This window comes from Oncorhynchus masou, chromosome 29, assembly GCF_036934945.1.
Source record: "Oncorhynchus masou masou isolate Uvic2021 chromosome 29, UVic_Omas_1.1, whole genome shotgun sequence".
In the NCBI taxonomy this organism is placed as follows: Eukaryota; Metazoa; Chordata; class Actinopteri; order Salmoniformes; family Salmonidae; genus Oncorhynchus; species Oncorhynchus masou.
The window spans coordinates 82,205,273-82,223,372 of record NC_088240.1 but is presented as its reverse complement, the minus strand read 5'-3'; the positions used below and the strand labels follow the sequence as shown (position 1 = coordinate 82,223,372).

At 43.8% G+C, this 18,100-nt stretch overlaps 2 protein-coding genes across 6 annotated transcripts in view; one reads left to right on the top strand and one right to left on the bottom strand.

Annotated features, from left to right (window-relative positions):
- The window catches only part of LOC135520758 (disintegrin and metalloproteinase domain-containing protein 22-like), a 128,933-nt gene extending 115,530 nt beyond the window's left edge, over positions 1-13,403 (top strand). Inside the window, exons 22-31 of one of the 5 annotated variants that reach the window (XM_064946530.1) lie at positions 3,039-3,207; positions 3,351-3,462; positions 4,549-4,639; positions 4,750-4,803; positions 4,993-5,193; positions 5,989-6,089; positions 6,204-6,270; positions 7,228-7,317; positions 8,317-8,440; positions 9,056-13,403. In XM_064946530.1, the coding sequence (XP_064802602.1) occupies positions 3,039-3,207; positions 3,351-3,462; positions 4,549-4,639; positions 4,750-4,803; positions 4,993-5,193; positions 5,989-6,089; positions 6,204-6,270; positions 7,228-7,317; positions 8,317-8,440; positions 9,056-9,076 (1,030 nt within the window). In that variant the 3' untranslated portion in view covers positions 9,077-13,403. Of the gene's footprint in view, positions 1-3,038; positions 3,208-3,350; positions 3,463-4,548; positions 4,640-4,749; positions 4,804-4,992; positions 5,194-5,988; positions 6,090-6,203; positions 6,275-7,227; positions 7,318-8,316; positions 8,441-9,055 lie in introns of those variants that run through there. The other 4 variants (XM_064946532.1, XM_064946531.1, XM_064946533.1 and 1 more) reach the window with 4 other exon arrangements.
- A 55-nt stretch (positions 13,404-13,458) lies between these two features.
- LOC135520759 (GTP-binding protein 10-like) lies at positions 13,459-16,524 on the bottom strand. Its single transcript, XM_064946535.1, has 10 exons — positions 16,379-16,524; positions 15,807-16,000; positions 15,622-15,713; positions 15,328-15,472; positions 15,171-15,244; positions 14,965-15,017; positions 14,665-14,772; positions 14,477-14,554; positions 14,227-14,350; positions 13,459-14,122 (listed from the first exon to the last, which is right to left on the bottom strand). Exons 1-10 carry the CDS (start codon positions 16,409-16,411, stop codon positions 13,881-13,883), a joined length of 1,143 nt encoding a protein of 380 aa, XP_064802607.1. The 5' UTR covers positions 16,412-16,524; the 3' UTR covers positions 13,459-13,880.
- Positions 16,525-18,100: the final 1,576 nt, after the last annotated feature.

Genomic DNA, 18,100 nt, shown 5'->3' with positions numbered 1-18,100 from the left:
GTACACTTAAACTATGACAGACAAAATGAGAAAAAAAATCCAGAAAATCACATTGTAGGATTTTTAATTAATTTATTTGCAAATTATGGTGGAAAATAAGTATTTGGTCAATAACAAAAGTTTATCTCAATACTTTGTTATATACCCTTTGTTGGCAATGACAGAGGTCAAACGTTTTCTGTAAGTCTTCACAAGGTTTTTACACACTGTTGCTGGTATTTTGGCCCATTCCTCCATGCAGATCTCCTCTAGAGCAGTGACGTTTTGGGGCTGTTGCTGGGCGACATGGACTTTCAACTCCCTTCAAAGATTTTCTATGGGGTTGAGATCTGGAGACTGGCTAGGCCACTCCAGGACCTTGAAATGCTTCTTACAAAGCCACTCCTTCGTTGCCCGGGCGGTGTGTTTGGGATCATTGTCATGCTGAAAGACCCAGCCACGTTTCATCTTCAATGCCCTTGCTGATGGAAGGAGGTTTTCACTCAAAATCTCACGATACATGGCCCTATTCATTCTTTCCTTTACACGGATCAGTCGTCCTGGTCCCTTTGCAGAAAAACAGTCCCAAAGCATGATGTTTCCACCCCCATGCTTCACAGTTGGTATGGTGTCCTTTGGATGCAACTCAGCATTCTTTGTCCTCCAAACACGACGAGTTGAGTTTTTACCAAAAAAGTTATATTTTGGTTTCATCTGACCATATGACATTCTCCCAATCTTCTTCTGGATCATCCAAATGCTCTCTAGCAAACCTCAGACGGGCCTGGACATGTACTGGCTTAAGCAGGGTGACACGTCTGGCACTGCAGGATTTGAGTCCCTGGCGGCGTAGTGTGTTACTGATGGTAGGCTTTGTTACTTTGGTCCCAGCTCTCTGCAGGTCATTCACTAGGTCCCCCCGTGTGGTTCTGTGATGTTTGCTCACCGTTCTTGTGATCATTTTGACCCCACGGGGTGAGATCTTGCGTGGAGCCCCAGATCGAGGGAGATTATCAGTGGTCTTGTATGTCTTCCATTTCCTAATAATTGCTCAAACTGCTTACCTATTGCAGATTCAATCTTCCCAGCCTGGTGCAGGTCTACAATTTTGTTTCTGGTGTCCTTTGACAGCTCTTTGGTTTTGGCCATAGTGGAGTTTGGATTGTGACTGTTTGAGGTTGTGGACAGGTGTCTTTTATACTGATAACAAGTTCAAACAGGTGCCATTAATACAGGTAACAAGTGGACAGGTCTGTGAGAGCCAGAAATCTTGCTTGTTTGTAGGTGACCAAATACTTATTTTCCACCATAATTTGCAAATAAATTCATTAAAAATCCTACAATGTGATTTTCTGGATTTTTTTTCTCTCATTTTGTCTGTCATAGTTGAAGTGTACCTATGATGAAAATTACAGGCCTCTCTCATCTTTTTAAGTGGGAGAACTTGCACAATTGGTGGCTGACTAAATACTTTTTTGCCCCACTGTATATATAGCCAAGAACAAGCAGTCCACGCATTAAAAACCTAGCAAGGATAACACGATAAAGTCTTAGCTTATTTAATAATAGGACATAAGAAATGCCACAAATTTGAAGAAACATAGTTAAGGGATTCAATTGTTTCTGGTAAAATAATGAAAGATTAGAAAGAAGAAACAGTATTTGATATATGGTCCATTGTGGATGATGCAGGCCTCCAGAGCACATACAGAATAATGCCTCTCTCTCTCTCTCTGACAATGCAGGCCTCCAGAGCACATACAGAATAATGCCTCTAGCTCTCTCTCTGACGATGCAGGTCTCCAGAGCACATACAGAATAATGCCTCTCGCTCTCTCTCTGACGATGCAGGCCTCCAGAGCACATACAGAATAATGCCTCTAGCTCTCTCTCTGACGATGCAGGCCTCCAGAGCACATACAGAATAATGCCTCTCGCTCTCTCTCTCTGACGATGCAGGCCTCTAGAGCACATACAGAATAATGCCTCTAGCTCTCTCTCTGACGATGCAGGCCTCCAGAGCACATACTGAATAATGCCTCTAGCTCTCTCTCTCTCTGACGATGCAGGCCTCCAGAGCACATACAGAATAATGCCTCTAGCTCTCTCTCTGACGATGCAGGCCTCCAGAGCACATACAGAATAATGCCTATAGCTCTCTCACTGATGATGCAGGCCTCCAGAGCACATACAGAATAATGCCTCTAGCTCTCTCTCTGACGATGCAGGCCTCCAGAGCACATACAGAATAATGCCTCTAGCTCTCTCTCTGACGATGCAGGCCTCCAGAGCACATACAGAATAATGCCTATAGCTCTCTCTCTCTGATGATGCAGGCCTCCAGAGCACATACAGAATAATGTCTCTAGCTCTCTCTCTGACGATGCAGGCCTCCAGAGCACATACTGAATAATGCCTCTAGCTCTCTCTCTCTGACAATGCAGGCCTCCAGAGCACATACAGAATAATGCCTCTAGCTCTCTCTCTGACGATGCAGGCCTCCAGAGCACATACAGAATAATGCCTATAGCTCTCTCTTTCTGATGATGCAGGCCTCCAGAGCACATACAGAATAATGCCTCTAGCTCTCTCTCTGACGATGCAGGCCTCCAGAGCACATACAGAATAATGCCTCTAGCTCTCTCTCTGACGATGCAGGCCTCCAGAGCACATACAGAATAATGCCTATAGCTCTCTCTCTCTGATGATGCAGGCCTCCAGAGCACATACAGAATAATGTCTCTAGCTCTCACTCTGACGATGCAGGCCTCCAGAGCATATACAGAATAATGCCTATAGCTCTCTGATGATGCAGGCCTCCAGAGCACATACAGAATAATGCCTCTAGCTCTCTCTCTGACGATGCAGGCCTCCAGAGCACATACAGAATAATGCCTATAGCTCTCTCTCTCTGATGATGCAGGCCTCCAGAGCACATACAGAATAACGTCTCTAGCTCTCTCTTTGTGAATTCAATTCTATATTTGATTTATGTCCCTCTGTAACTTCTATATGAATGGATCCTCTGTAACTGTGCTGTGTTGTGTGCTGTCTGTCAGTGGGGGTCATGTGATGATAGACGGGGACAGTGACCTGGGCTATGTGGAGGATGGGACAGCGTGTGGGACAGAGAGGGTCTGCTTCAACCACAAGTGTCTGCCCCTTCAGGAGTTCAACTTCAGCACCTGCCCTGGAACCACCGAGAAGACCATCTGTTCTGGACATGGGGTACAGATACACACACACACAAATTCACAAACACACACATGCATGCACACCCACTTTCTCTCTCTCTCTCTCCAACCTTTCAGCTCCTAATACATATTTTTTGGGTGTGTGTGCCTGCATGCTTGTGTATGTGTGTGTTGCAGATTTGTAGTAATGAGCTGAAGTGTGTGTGTCACTTGGGTTGGACTGGAGACGATTGTAACTCCACGTCTCCTCTCAGCTACCTGGTGGTTGGACCCACCGCCTCTGTATCAGGTACAAATAACTCCACACGTCTCCCTATCTCTCTCTAACGCTTTCCCTCTCCCCCTATTTATATAAGCCCTGCTTATAAATCTCTCTCTCTCTCTCTCTGTCTCTCTGTCTCTCTCTCTCTCTCTCTCTCTGTCTCTCTGTCTCTCTCTCTCTCTCTCTCTCTCTGTCTCTCTGTCTCTCTCTCTCTCTCTGTCTCTGTCTCTCTGACTCTGTCTCTCTGACTCTTTCTCACTCTTTCCCTCACACTCTCTCTCACTCTCTCTCTAACTCTTTCTAACTCTCTCTCTCTCTCTCTCTAACTCTCCTACTCTCTCTCTCTCTCTCTCTCTAACTCTCTCTCTAACTCTCTCTCGCTAACTCTGTCTAACTCTCTCTCTCTCTTTCTAACTGTCTCTCTCTTTCTAACTATCTCTCTCTCTTTCTAACTCTCTCTCTCTCTCTAACTCTCCTACTTTCTCTCTCTCTCTCTCTCTCTAACTCTCTCACTCTAACTCTTTCCCTCTCCCCCTATTAACACTAAGACTCTGTGGGAGGTTTTGGTTGGACATACATATTTAAGCCTTTATTTTCATCATAAATCATTGGTTCATTCATTGTTTAGTTATTCTACATATAATCATTATTTTTGGCCTTTACATTTGCATTAGTATCTGTTAAAAAAAACAACAACCAGGCACATCTTTCTTTTTGTTTGTTGTTTATTTTCACACACATTCTTTGTCGACAGGCTCATGTCATTGATGGAGTGACGCTGAGGTCAGATCTGAGTTCCTCTTCATTGTGTTTACCCCTTCTGTGATGTCACTTCCTCCTCTCACCCCATCCCAGTCTCCCCAGCCTGTAGTCAGTCATGTTTCTGAATCATTCTACGTTTCCCCTCAAAAACATACACATCAATGTTTGTCATCTGTTTCCTCCCCCCTCTTTCCTTTCAGATCTCTTCCCTCTGAGTGTGCTGTGTTTTAGTGTACTATTGAAGTGAGGTGTACCCACTTGATCACTTCAAAGTGTGTTTCTCCTACAGATTCATCTGGAAACAACTATAATACAGTTTGTTTATAAAGTGCCACCCCCCTCCTCTCTCAGGTATCACCAGTACTAACATCATCATCGGGGCCATCGCTGGCTCCATTCTGTTCCTGGCTCTCATCCTGGCCATCACCGCCTGGGGATACAAGTGAGTACAGCTGGACCTCAGCTCTAGACCTGGGATAGCTGACTAGGAACTGGCTTGGGATCCTGTCATTGGTCAGTGTGTCTGACGTGACTGTCCTTCTTCACTAACAGGAGCTACAGACAGCGGTGCTACGTTGAGTCAGAGGTTCACAGAAGATTCTGCAGGTTTGTCATCCTTATTCGTTCCCATTTACATTTTTGTCATTTAGCAGCGCGACTTACAATTACACATTTTCTATAACGGTCATAAGTTGTTGATCTATTTATGTGTTGGTCAATTTGTTGATGTGTTTGTGAAATCACATCTATGTCATGACAGTGTTCAGATGTCTAATGTTTGTTGGCGTTTCTCAGGCAAATGCCTCCGGGTGACTATGTGAAGAAACCCGGGGATGCAGACTCATTCTACAGTGACCTGGCCCCTGGGGTCAGCACCAACTCAGGCTGTAGCTCCAAGAAGAGGTCTGGCTGTCTGTCTAACCTGCAGATATACACGCTCTCTTTCCCCCCCTCCATCGCCTCCATCTCACAAAACATCTCTCTGTTTGCATTCAGGTGTGACATCATCTCACTGCCATCGTAAACGTGTGTGTGTGTGTGTGTGTGTGTGTGCGTGTGTGTGGGTGTGTGTGTGTCTCTGTGGTGAGGGGGTTTCTTATTTTGTGTGTGTCTAGGGTATCGTGTCTTGTTCGCAATATGTGTAGTTGGTTGTGTTGGTTGCAATGTGCCTCTTTCTGCACATTCTTCTCATCATGTTGTCATGGTATCACTCCCTGTTGTCATGGTATCACTCTCTGTGATCATGCTATCGTTCACAGTCGTCATGGTGTGGTAGTCTGTTCTCATGGAATGTACCATCAGTCTCCTTCCTCTCCTCCTCCTACCCTGAGCTGTCTGTCTGTTTCTACTGTAGACAAAGGAAAATAATATTATAATGATATATTAATATGCAGTCGTGTGTGCATACATTTTACTTATGGGTGGTCCCAGAAATCAAACCCACTAAACAGATGTTGTAAATCTGGGCTCCCAAGTGATGCAGCAGTTTAAGGCACTGCATCTCAGTGCTTGAGGCGTCACTACAGACACCCTGGTTTGATTCCAGGCTGTATCACAACCGACCGTGATTGGGAGTCCCATAGGGTGGCACACAACTGGCCCAGCGTCGTCCGTGTTTGGCCGGTGTAGGCCGTCATTATAAATAAGAATTTGTTCTGAACTGACTTGCCTAGTTAAATAAAGGCTAAATAAACAAATAAAAAGTCTGGCGATCAGGTTGTCAGTAATGATGATCGTGATGATAATGGTTATCACTGTTTCACAAGGAAATCTAACTCTGTGTGTGTGAAGGTCAAACGGTCTGTCCCACTCGTGGAGCGAGCGAATCCCTGACGCCAAACACATCTCTGACATTTGTGAGAACGGACGACCCAGGAGCAACTCATGGCAAGGTATACACACACACACACACACACACACACACACACACACACACACACACACACACACACAGAGAGTTATATTTCCCTGTGCTAACCATGTGTTACTGTGTCCTTCCTCTGTAGGAAATCTGAGTGGAAATCGCAAGAAGTCGAAAGGGAAGAAGTTCCGTCCTCGCTCCAACTCTACAGAGTAAGTCACCATGTTCCTGGATGGGCTTCCACATGGCCCAGGGATTGTATTTACACCCATCCAGTCACTATAGAAATCAGATCAAATAGCAGCAAGCCAAGAGGTTCTGTATGGTGAAATAGACTTATACAGATTGTGGGGTACTTTATAAGAAAGTGTATTAATGAGTTACATTGACTACTACCAGATTGTGTTACCCCAGAGACGCCATGGTTCTAGAATGTTGTACTGCACTTTTCTATAAAGAAAAATGTCATTGTAGAGTGCATGTGGGACTTAATGGCAGTCACTATGGCCATGCTTGAACGGACAAATGCTATTTGTTTTTATCTAGGGGTTAGTGTTACGGGTGAGGGTAAATGTAAAGGTTAAGTGTTAAGGTCAGGGCTATTGCTTATAAAGATGACATCTGTGAAACCATACTTCTGTCCTTACTAGCATGGCCACTCAAAAACAACCCTAACTGCACATGCTCCCCGTGAATGAACACAATTAACACCTTGTTGACCTTTCAGCCTGGTTGACCTTTCAGCCTTGTTGATCTCCCAGCCTGTTGTTGTTTGTTTGTTTGTTTGTTTCCTGGTCTTGACACCTGAGGTCATTTGCAGAGCAACTGTTCTTGTTTGAATGCATGGGAGTAAATGAGGAGAATTTAACTGCTTGGACCGATTTGTGACATCTGGCCAAAATGCAAATGACCATCTTACTAAAACACACATTCATCTAGTCAAGTTCCTCACAGTCCCATCTTGTCTTCCTCTCACTTGCATCTTGGTGGTGTGTTCAGAATGTCATTGGTCTGCTCTGCTCTCTTAAAATATCTCCTCTTCCTCCCTCGTCCTCTTTCTCCCTCTTCCTCATCTCCATCCTCCTCCCTCTCATCCTCTTTTTCCTCCTGTTTCCTCTTCTCCTTTCCTCCTCCCTTCTCGGTGTGTCTATCAATCCCCACTCCTGCAGGTATTTAACCCCTCGCTTCCCAACAGAGAATTATGATGTAACTAAGTGGGTAGAAGATGTGAATAAAAACTTTGAAGGACCCTACCATAGGTATTACCTCAGATCATCTCCTATTCCTCAACAACCCCCACCCCCCTCTTTTAACTCCCCTTTGGCTTGGTCCGTGTATTTGGGTTCAATTTGGCCAGGGGAGGTAGGGAAGGGTTATACCAGTGGTTCCCAAATGGGGTTCAGCTCCCTTTATCACAGATAAAGAGCAGATTGATTGGTAGTTCTGGTGATGATGTCAGCTCTTGGTCCTCTTGTGTCTTTGGACTCCCATGATTCATTGCTTTTAGCGTACGATGGTTGTATGTATCAATAGCTGCTGAACTTTTACAACAGTTTTACATTTTGTTGAGTATTGAGCAACATAATTGTCTTGCTTTATTTGTAATGACACCAAAAAGGAAGTCATTAGAAATAATCTCTATTACTGGTCTATTTCCTTATTTCCCTCCGTTGCTCTTGCCATCTTCTCTTTATTTATATCTCTGCATGTTCAGTGTTGTGTTTGCTCTGATGTCATCATTGTGCTACACACATGTCTGAGTCCCCTACTGAGTGTCTCTGTGCTCACCGGCCTGGTCGGTTCACATTTACCCACCATGACACCATCTCCACTACACCTTCTGGTCCTGGACCAGCCCAGATACACCCCAACACAGGCACAGGTCTAGTCAAATTAACTGAACTCAGTGGGTGTCTGACTGACCTGCCCACTCCCACTCCAGCCACAGCACAGCTGGCCCTGTTGCATTGCTGATGATGGTGCAGCGGTGGAGGATGTCATAGGCAGGTCGATGAGAGGAAGAGGTGACTGTTCCCAGACCAGGGCAGTTCAGGCTGGTCTACTCTGGCACAGGCAGATGCTTGCCCTAACCACAGCTCTAGGGTCAAATTATCATACCCCCAATCTGAACCTTAACCGTTAGGGTCATGAACAAATGTCTGCCTCGGTGTTTAGGGGCAACTTCTGCCTATTCCGGGCAGATCAGTAAGAATGATGATATCACCGTTTATAGTGAGGTAATTTCCTGTCTCTTTCAGGACGCTCTCCCCGGCGAAGTCGCCCACCTCCTCCACGGGGTCCATTGCATCCAGCCGGAGGTACCCTTACCCCATGCCCCCCCTCCCCGATGACCAGAAGAAGGCCAACAGGCAGAGTGCCAGGGTAATCTACTATAATAACACAGTATATAGTACATAACATCTCATATGTAACACATACTGTACATAACATCTCATATGTAACATACTGTACATAACATCTCATATGTAACATACTGTACATAACATCTCATATGTAACATACTGTACATAACATCTCATATGTAACACATACTGTACATAACATCTCATATGTAACACATACTGTACATAACATCTCATATGTAACATACTGTACATAACATCTCATATGTAACATACTGTACATAACATCTCATATGTAACACATACTGTACATAACATCTCATGTCTAACATACTGTACATAACATCTCATATGTAACATACTGTACATAACATCTCATATGTAACATACTGTACATAACATCTCATATGTAACACATACTGTACATAACATCTCATGTCTAACATACTGTACATAACATCTCATATGTAACATACTGTACATAAAGTCCTAGAAAGTAGGTAAATACAGTAGTAGTTCATGATGTGTGTACTATAAATACCCCTATTGCATTGTGGGGTTAACTGCAGTTAAGGTACTGAAGCCATTATCTAATTATAGTCTTTGTCTCTTCATCTCGTTTCTCTTCCTGCAGCTGTGGGAGACTTCAATATAACACTCCTGTTATCTACTCTGCAAAACTACTTAAGAACTACATTTTCGTCCACTTTTCTATGAATTAAAAAATACAAAGCAAAACAAAATTGAAACAAAATGACGAAAAAAGTGAGCAACTGGTGTGAGCGGAAAAGAGAAGCAGAGGAAGATGAAGAGGAGGAAGGTGTGAGAGTGTGTGAGAATGTGTGAAAGTGTGTGCGAGGTCCGTCAGACCTGACCTGCTCAGTAGGGGACGCTACAGGGGCCATCTGTCATTCCTACACTGACAAGCCAAGACAGAACGAGGCAAGACAAGATACCTTTCAGATTAGTTGGAGATCCACCAGAGATCAGCCCTTCACTCATTGGTGAGGAAAAAGCAAAGCTGTTGTGATGGTAACAGTGCAGACAGAGAGGAGAGGCCTTGTTGTGGATGTCTCCCCCACTCCCAACACCCCAACATCCCCCCAGCTTCCACCACACTCTTCTAGCTCCTCCCTCAAACTGTCCCACCTTACCTTACTCACCTCTCCCCCCAACCCCCCTCTAGCCCTGCCCCTATGTAAACTCTCTCCTCTGATTGGTGCTCCTCTCTGTTGAGGGGCGCGGACAGCTATCATATCGGCAGATTTCTCTACCATTTTGAAGCACGCTGTTTAATTACTGTAGAAAACTCCAACACTGTATGCATGAGAACCCCTGTTAATCAACTCTTCCTAGTGTCACAAAGAAGAAGTCTGGGACGGACAGCATGCGGGGGATGGTGATGTCATATGTACTGTAGGCCTTTAAGCTTTCTTTACATTATAGGCTTCTTCTATCTCTGTGATCAGCGACTCATTATGAACTGTATCACACATTATACTAGCCAACTGCCCCTGACATGGACCCTAGACCCTAGACTCTAGACCCTAGCCCCTAGACCCTAGCCACTCCGTTCTCTTTCTTTCGCCGTGTCAGGTTTTGCTGAAGGATTTGGTTATCGTTGTAAATATGTACAGCTTAAAGGCAGAGTAATGTGTGCTTTTCTTTTTTACTTACTGGGAGGTGAATGATGAAGGGATGCTCCCCCTCTCCTCCTCCTGCTGTGGTTCGTGTTGTAGACAGGCAGGGTCTCCGTAGGTCTTTGTAGAGACCCCGTACTTGGTTTTTCTGTCTGTTTCTCTCTTTTCATTTCTGGCTGAACTCTCTCTCTTCTCTCCCGTGTGGCTGTGTGAACACTCCAGCTTTCTTTTTCTTCCACAGCAGAATGTACAAACAGTGTTCTATATTTCCTCTTTGTGTCACCCCTTTCTCTGAGTAATGCACTCAGTCACAGCCCGTCATAATTAAGACAGTAAACTTAAGAATGTCATTTATTTATAACATTAACTGAGCATTTTTGGATATTGATAATGATGAATATATTTTGAACTAAGATCGTCCCATGAGCCCTCCTCGCTACAGAGTGGAGAGAACAAGTGTTTTTTTGTAGTTTTAGATGTGATATACATGTTCATTTGGCCATGGTGGTTTAGAGAAGTTGGAGAAATGTCCTGTGACTATAATCATTCCACACTACGGTCTGTGTGTACAGCAGGGACAGACTGGCCATCTGACATTTTGGGCAAATACAAGATGGCCTGGTCCATTTTTTACACAGTGGGTCTTACTTGTTTTCTGGGGGGGGGGGCAAAAGGATAATTATCTTGCTAATAATGGGGGTCTCGAGGAAAGAAATTGGCCGTTGTGTTTAAAATGCCAGAGCCGATTTCTGGTCCCAGTCCGCCCCTGGTGTACAGTGTGAGACCAGACATAACAGATAGATACAACTGGAACTGACAACGCCGCTGAGATGCAACTGGACAATGTGGGAATAACAATTTGGGAACTGAACATTGTGTCAGATGAATTTGGATTTGTTTGGATAAAATTATTAAAATGTGCATTTTTGCTTTTGTTTTGTTTCCTACTGTAAGTTTGCCCTGCTGTCTGTAAATGATGAAGTGTCCTGTACAGTGCTTGCTGTTTGAGATTTATAAGACCAACAGAATGACAATGGATCTACTAGCTAGCACACTATCGCTGTTCTCTAGTAATCTGTCTGTGAGGCTGTAATACGAAATAAGCATGTCATTGAAATAGTTTTTTCCTTGATTGCCAATTGCTGTTATCTTCTTGGAATTTCATACCATAAACCCCATATCAGTAGTGAACAGGTTTTCAACATAATCAACCAGGTCTGAAACATTTTCATGAATGGCCCGAGTAATCTAGTGGTTTAAATGTGGCTTAAGATTCAGGTTCTTACCTACTCAGAGTAGGATAAAGTGTCCCTAGTCACTGATCCAAGGTCAGTTTTGTATCTTACCCCCCTGATGGTAAATGTTGTGAATTGGGGAGTGGAAAGCTGATCTTAGATCTGTGGCTAAAGGGAAACTTATTTGTACAGAAGTCACAACCCCCATCCTGTAGTTACTGTACTGTCCATATCAGTTAAGCCTGCTGTATGTTAACTCCGAATGCTTAAGTTTAAAATGTGGGCACTGATCGTTTTGATTTTCTACTGTATGCATTATGACTGCAAAGATATTAAGATCACCACAATATCACATTAATATTGCTACTGTATGACAAGTCTCAAGTATTTTTTTTTACTCTTAAGTACCTTTATATGTTCACTTCTCAGTGTTGTGTACAGCCGTTATTCAGACAGACCAACTGCATTGTTGTTCTTCTGTGCATTGAGTGGAACGGAGATATGATGCAGACATTTTAGTTTTTTAAGGCACACATTCGTCTTGGACTGCTCTGGCATGTGAAGATCTGTACGTGTCTTCTATGTTATGATGGGACGCAGCTATGGCAACATGGGGTGCATTATGCTATAGGGATCTGTGCAGGTGAGCTCATGTTGACTAAAGCTCTCATCACTCTTGTCTTATTTCAATTACGATATGATTGGCTGGTGCTTAGTAACTTGAGTTTTGACCAAGGGATTCCCTAGGCCGTGGTAATATGCAAATAAAGGATCATACTTGTCAAGCAATATTTTAAATATCATACTGTCTTAATTCTGACATCTATGATAATTTACCTGCAGGTCATAGGATTGAGGTTAGACATTAGGATGGTGGCAGGTGGAACCTGTCCAGGTAACAAGATGTAACTTGTCTGATGTGTGTTATCTGTATTAGTGGCTTGACTGACGTAACCCAACCGGACCCACAGAGAAACGTCCAAACGCCACAAAGTATGGACAGATTCTTGAATGTATCAATACAACCAAGCACCAAGCACCCAGCCATAGCCTGTGGAGAAGTAGGTTATATCAGGCCTCTGAATGAACCATGAAGTCTACTGAGAAGTAGGTTATATCAGGCCTCTGAACACACCATGCAGTCTACTGAGAAGTAGGTTATATCAGGCCTCTGAATACACCATGAAGTCTACTGAGAAGTAGGTTATATCAGGCCTCTGAACACACCATGCAGTCTACTGAGAAGTAGGTTATATCAGGCCTCTGAATACACCATGAAGTCTACTGAGAAGTAGGTTATATCAGGCCTCTGAATACACCATGAAGTCTACTGAGAAGTAGGTTATATCAGGCCTCTGAATCCACCATGCAGTCCCATCCTGCTGCAGTATGCTCCTACTGCGACCTTAACCTTCATATGTACCGCTACAAAATGTATATACAGTCGGTTCCCAAATGATTGCCACCCTGCATGAGCAATAATGACTGTAAAATAAATAATTCAAATACTGACCTAAATTGTATGTAACAAAAAAAATTGGGAAATCATATTATTTGATAATACTTTTGCTCAGAGAAAGATCTACCTCAAAAAGGTTAGGGGTCAAAATGATTGAAACGCCAAAGGGTTCTTATAAAGTAGTCAAAAGTTTCATATTCGGTCCCATATTCCTATAGCACACAATGACTACACCAAGCTTGTGACTCTAAAAACTTGTTGGATGCAAAAATGTGTCATTGCGTGCTAGGAATATGGGACCAAATAAACTTTTGACTGACTTTAATTGTAAGAATCTTTAGGGGTGTCAATTTTGACATTCCTTTTTGAGACAAATAAGTATTACTTGTTAAACAATCTTTTGCTGAGCATCTGTATTAGTATAAATCAATCGTTTCCCCTGTTTAAAAAAATACAATATAGCTTAGTATTTTAATTATTTCACAGTCATTATTGCTCATCTTTATGGAGGGTGTCAATCATTAAGACCCCACTGTATGCTGTACATAGACTGACAATGCAAAAATCAATGCCCATATTTTTTTTCTTTTCTTACAATATCATTCAGTATTGTAATATATTTAATATAAAATAAAACTTTCAGCGATATTTTCTGTGTATGTATGTTTAGTTTCCCTTAAGGTAAGGTTATTGCTAAAGGAGGTAGCATTAATTAACATGTTTATTACTACATGGTGGAAAAGCAACATATTACATCAAACAGTCAGAGACAACATCCAGCAGAAAAACACAAACGTACTTCCTCCCCTTTTTGTCAGCCCTCTTCCTCAACCTCTGTAACTCTGTCCATAGTGTGGTCATAAGGGGAAGGCAGGACGACAACACCCTTGCCTGGGTTATGACTGTGGGTGACATCATCGTTAGTGTTTTCCATAGTTAGTCTCAAGCAGGGTGCTGAGCCAGGATGAATGTTGAGGAGTCATCCTACCTAGGGTATGATAGGTAGGAACATCACCCTGACTTCCACAATATTGAAAACGTTCCAGGCTGAGTGAACATGAATCAAGTTCAAACCCTTTTTCAAAACTGCAGAACATACTAACCCTGAATGTTCCACAGTTCAGCTCAAACTGAGGCGGTGGGGCCCCATGTAAGTGTGTTCTTGGCTGGGACCGCCCCTCTCAGCGCCTGTAGCCTATCACGGTGCAGGGAGTCCGTTGCCATAGAGGCATCCTTGTCTAGTGATTGGCGGATACAGGTCTTGAGGTGTGCGATGCCAAAACCGGTGGCAGCTGAGATAGGAACCACGTGTCTGAAGACAATGTTGTTCTTAGGAAGCATATCGTCGGGTAACAGGTGGGAGAACTCTGAAAGAGAGAAGCACACCAGGGGGGCACTATGAGTATTCTAATGTCACAGATCGTACACCTTAATTACCTAAGTTTAGAATCTATGTATATCATTAGATTACCGTGTGGGTTTAGGAGTTGCTCCTGCAGCTCTATGAGTTTGTCCTCTGCATCAGGCAGGTCCATCTTATTGACCACCAACACAGCAGGCTTACACGGGAGATCCTCCTTATACAGCTCCAACTCCTATAGGAGGGGTCGAGAGAGGGGACGGGCAGCAGAAAGTGGGATAAGGAGAGAGAGAACATATTGTGATACTGGTGCTCGGAGGGAGGGGGTGGTTCCTGTGTAGATGTGTCCTGCTAGCCTCACTTTAATTAAAAGTTGAACAGCCTCAAAAGCAGACCTAAAGGGCGTTTTGCTTGCCAGCTGGAAACCACAAACGTCCACCTATGACCAGAGAGAGAAGAAAGACTTCATCAGTATTACAGCTAGAGGCTTTCTCACCACAAATCTCCTTGAGACTTTGACCATAAATTGTGTTTGTGTTTAGGTCGAACCACAAAGAGCAGCTGTCTGGTCCTCTCCACATGTTTGAGGAACTGGTGGCCCATGCCTCTATTCATATGGGCCCCCTCTATCAGCCCTGGGAGGTCTGCCACTGAAATCTACACCAATCCGAGAAGAGAACACAGAATGGACCAATCAGAGGACAGAACACAGAATGGACCAATCAGAGGAGAGAGAATGCAGAGTATGTAAAAACCAGAAGAAAGACCATCTTGAGAATGAACCAATCAGGTGAAGGAAACTATTGAGTTGCACAAAAGGGAGGAAGTGACCTCATCTGCTTCTCTTACCTGTTTATGGTCTTTATACATGACCTTGCCAATCTCCGGTCTCAGAGTGGTGACTGCAGAACGACAACACAAACATTTACCATTCATAAATAACTCAAACATCATGGTGTTATCCTCCACTCAAACATTTGATAAAAAAACTGGGTAATATATGGAACATTCACTTCAACGGGATGTGTGTGTGTAAATGTGTACTCAATACTCACAGGCATAGCTGGCAATCTGGGGTTTGGCGTGAGACAGGGCGGTCAGTAGAGAGGACTTTCCTGCATTGGGGAACCTGGTAATGATGGAGGGAGAAATCATGTTGTCAATGTGTTCCTGTATGATTGTGTGTGTGTGTGTGTGTGTGTCCTGTCTCACCCCACCAGGCCGAGGTCCGCGATGAGTTTGAGGTCCAGTCGTATCTGTCTGGTCTGGCCCTTACTGGGCAGGAACTCTGAGTGGTAGGATCCTCCTTGACCCCCTCTGGCCACCAGCACACGATCTCCCTCAGTGTTCAGCTCACCTATGGAGGGGATTGATGAGCTATGGTCAGTTAAATTTACACCCAACACTCTGATCCTGAGTGCAGACATCAACATCATCTTCAACCAGTACACAGTGCCTTGTGTCAGTGAAGGAGGTGTATGGTGTATAGTGTGTGTAAAGACTTACCGAGGACCTTTCCATCATCGTTGGTGACAGTAATGCCAGGAGGAGCCAAGACTTCTTGGTCCTCTCCTTTCTGCCCCCTCAGGGTACGGACACTACACACACACACACACACACACACACACACACATGTTGAGACTTGGATTAGATTACTGGTAGTTCATGTCATGACACTTCCAAAGACATACCTGCTGTTGATTCCTACTCCAGCGATGAAGCGTTTCTGGGGGTACTTATCCTTGACCCTCTTCAGAGTCATCTCCTTCTGAGCCACCACCCACACATCTCCCCCTTTCCCCCCCTGACCCCCCAGACGGGGCAGCCCCATCCCCCCACTGCCCCCTCGCACATACAGACGCAGGTTGTCCACGAAGTTACCATACTGGAAGAAAGAGAGTAGTGATGACAATTTCACTTCGCGTCAGACAACTGAAATATCTACAGCAATTAATATATTGTAATGTCTTCTACAATGACGAGGACAGTAACGTTAGGCTACATAGTGAAACTATTTGAATTTCCATAGCTAGCAAGTTCATTGTAGAAACGACCATGTAAAACTGATAGAACACCACAACCAACTAGCTTGTCCTGTCTACGAAACTGACCGTGAAGACCACCTACGACTAGCAAACTAGCATGGCAACCTGGATAGTAGGGCCACACAGACAGGAGGGGTTAGTTATAATATATTTGGTATAGCTAGCTATCTTGTTAGCGAACTATGATGCAACTGTATTTATAACACTGGGTTACTAACCTTCCGGTAACAAATCCGGCTGATCCAAACCATTTTGACTGAATATTTAGATGTTACAGTTGACTGTTTGTGGCATTTTTCCTTGAAGACGTCAAATTAGCTTTTCACATGTGTCGTTTGAATAGGTTGTTTGGTGGTGGAACAGGAAACAGCAAACGGGGCGGTGATTCGATGATGTCAGCGTCAGTCAAGGTAGCTAGTCCCGCCTCCCTCTCCTCCCCAGCTAAACTATGCACACAACATATTAGGCTATGTTGTGGGGTTTTACCTTTAGTCCTAGTCTACAAATAAATCACATTGTTTTGAACAATAATTTGGTTACATCCCTTTGATAGCCTATACAAGTAGTGTTTTTGAAAAGTTAAGTCATTTTAGGTTAGGCCCTATTTGTTTCTAATGTTACAGCATACTCTACACCAAATTAATTCATCCATTCAGTCAGTCAGTCAGTCAGACATAATGTTTCTTCATAGGCTATCCTTGGTCAACTGTCAGCTCGTGCGGTGTTTGGCTACAAAGAGCTCCGCAATCGAGTGGCCATGTGAGTCAGTCAATACGTCCACACAGTGAACAACACTTGGGATACGCACCCACGTTGGGTGGTGGTTTTTAAAACTGCAACAGCAGTTTTAGGAACATAACAAGTCGCCTATATTTTGTTCATATCCTATAGAGGCTATGGAAGCGTGTCTTTGAGAGGGAGATCATTACGCACACCTCTGATTTCACTACTCACATTTTCTGTTTCTAAATGTGTGTCTGATGGCCATCTGATCTGTCGCAGGTAGCCTATATTTTACTTGAGCCTTCTTTCTCTTAGGCTATTTGTCTCTGCATTCCCATCTCTTGGCCACTCAGGGCTCTCTCTCCTATCGCGCTAGTCGGATGATGGTTTCTCTCCGTGGCCCATTCCTACATGCTGATCTCCTCTAGAGCAATAATGTTTTGGGGCTGTTGCAGGGCAACACAGACTTTCAACTCCCTCCAAAGATTTTCTATGGGGTTGAGATCTGGAGACTGGCTAGGCCACTCCAGGACCTTGAAATGCTTCTTACGAAGCCACTCCTTCGTTGCGTGGAGCCCCAGATCGAGGGAGATTACCAGTGGTCTTGTATGTCTTCCATTTCCTAATAATTGCACACAGTTGATTTCTTCAAACCGAGCTGCTTACCTATTGCATATTCCGTCTTCCCAGCCTGGTGCAGGTCTACAATTTTGTTTCTGGTGTCCTTTGACAGCTCTTTAGTCTTGGCCATAGTGGGGTTTGGAGTGTGACTGTTTGAGGTTGTGGACAGGTTTCTTTTATACTGATGACAAGTTCAAACAGGTGCCATTAATACAGGTAACGAGTGGAGGACAGAGGAGCCTCTTAAAGAAGAAGTTACAGGTCTGTGAGAGCCAGAAATCTTGCTTGTTTGTAGGTGACCAAATACTTATTTTCCACCATAATTTGCAAATAAATTCATTAAAAATCCTACAATGTGATTTTCTGGATTTTATTTTCCAATTGTGTCTGTCATAGTTGAAGTGTACCTATGATGAAAATGACAGGCCTCTCATCTTTTTAAGTGGGAGAACTTGCACAATTGGTGGCTGACTAAATACTTTTTTGCCCCACTGTACCTGTACTTGGGTTGTAGGTGTTGCCGACGTTTGTGAAGATCTTGGTGTAGATCAGTTGGGTCTCAGTATTGAAAGGTCCTACTATTCCTGAGTTAGTCA

What these genes read in the sequence shown, in the direction of transcription:
- LOC135520759 (XM_064946535.1), bottom strand. Translation starts at nt 16,411, where the DNA reads ATGGTTTGGATCAGCCGGATTTGTTACCGGAAG. An exon ending in CTGTTCAACTTTTAATTAAA is followed by an intron (nt 14,351 to 14,476) that starts GTGAGGCTAGCA and finishes CCCCTCCTATAG; the next exon opens with GAGTTGGAGCTGTATAAGGA. An exon ending in GCAACTCCTAAACCCACACG is followed by an intron (nt 14,123 to 14,226) that starts GTAATCTAATGA and finishes TCTCTCTTTCAG; the next exon opens with AGTTCTCCCACCTGTTACCC.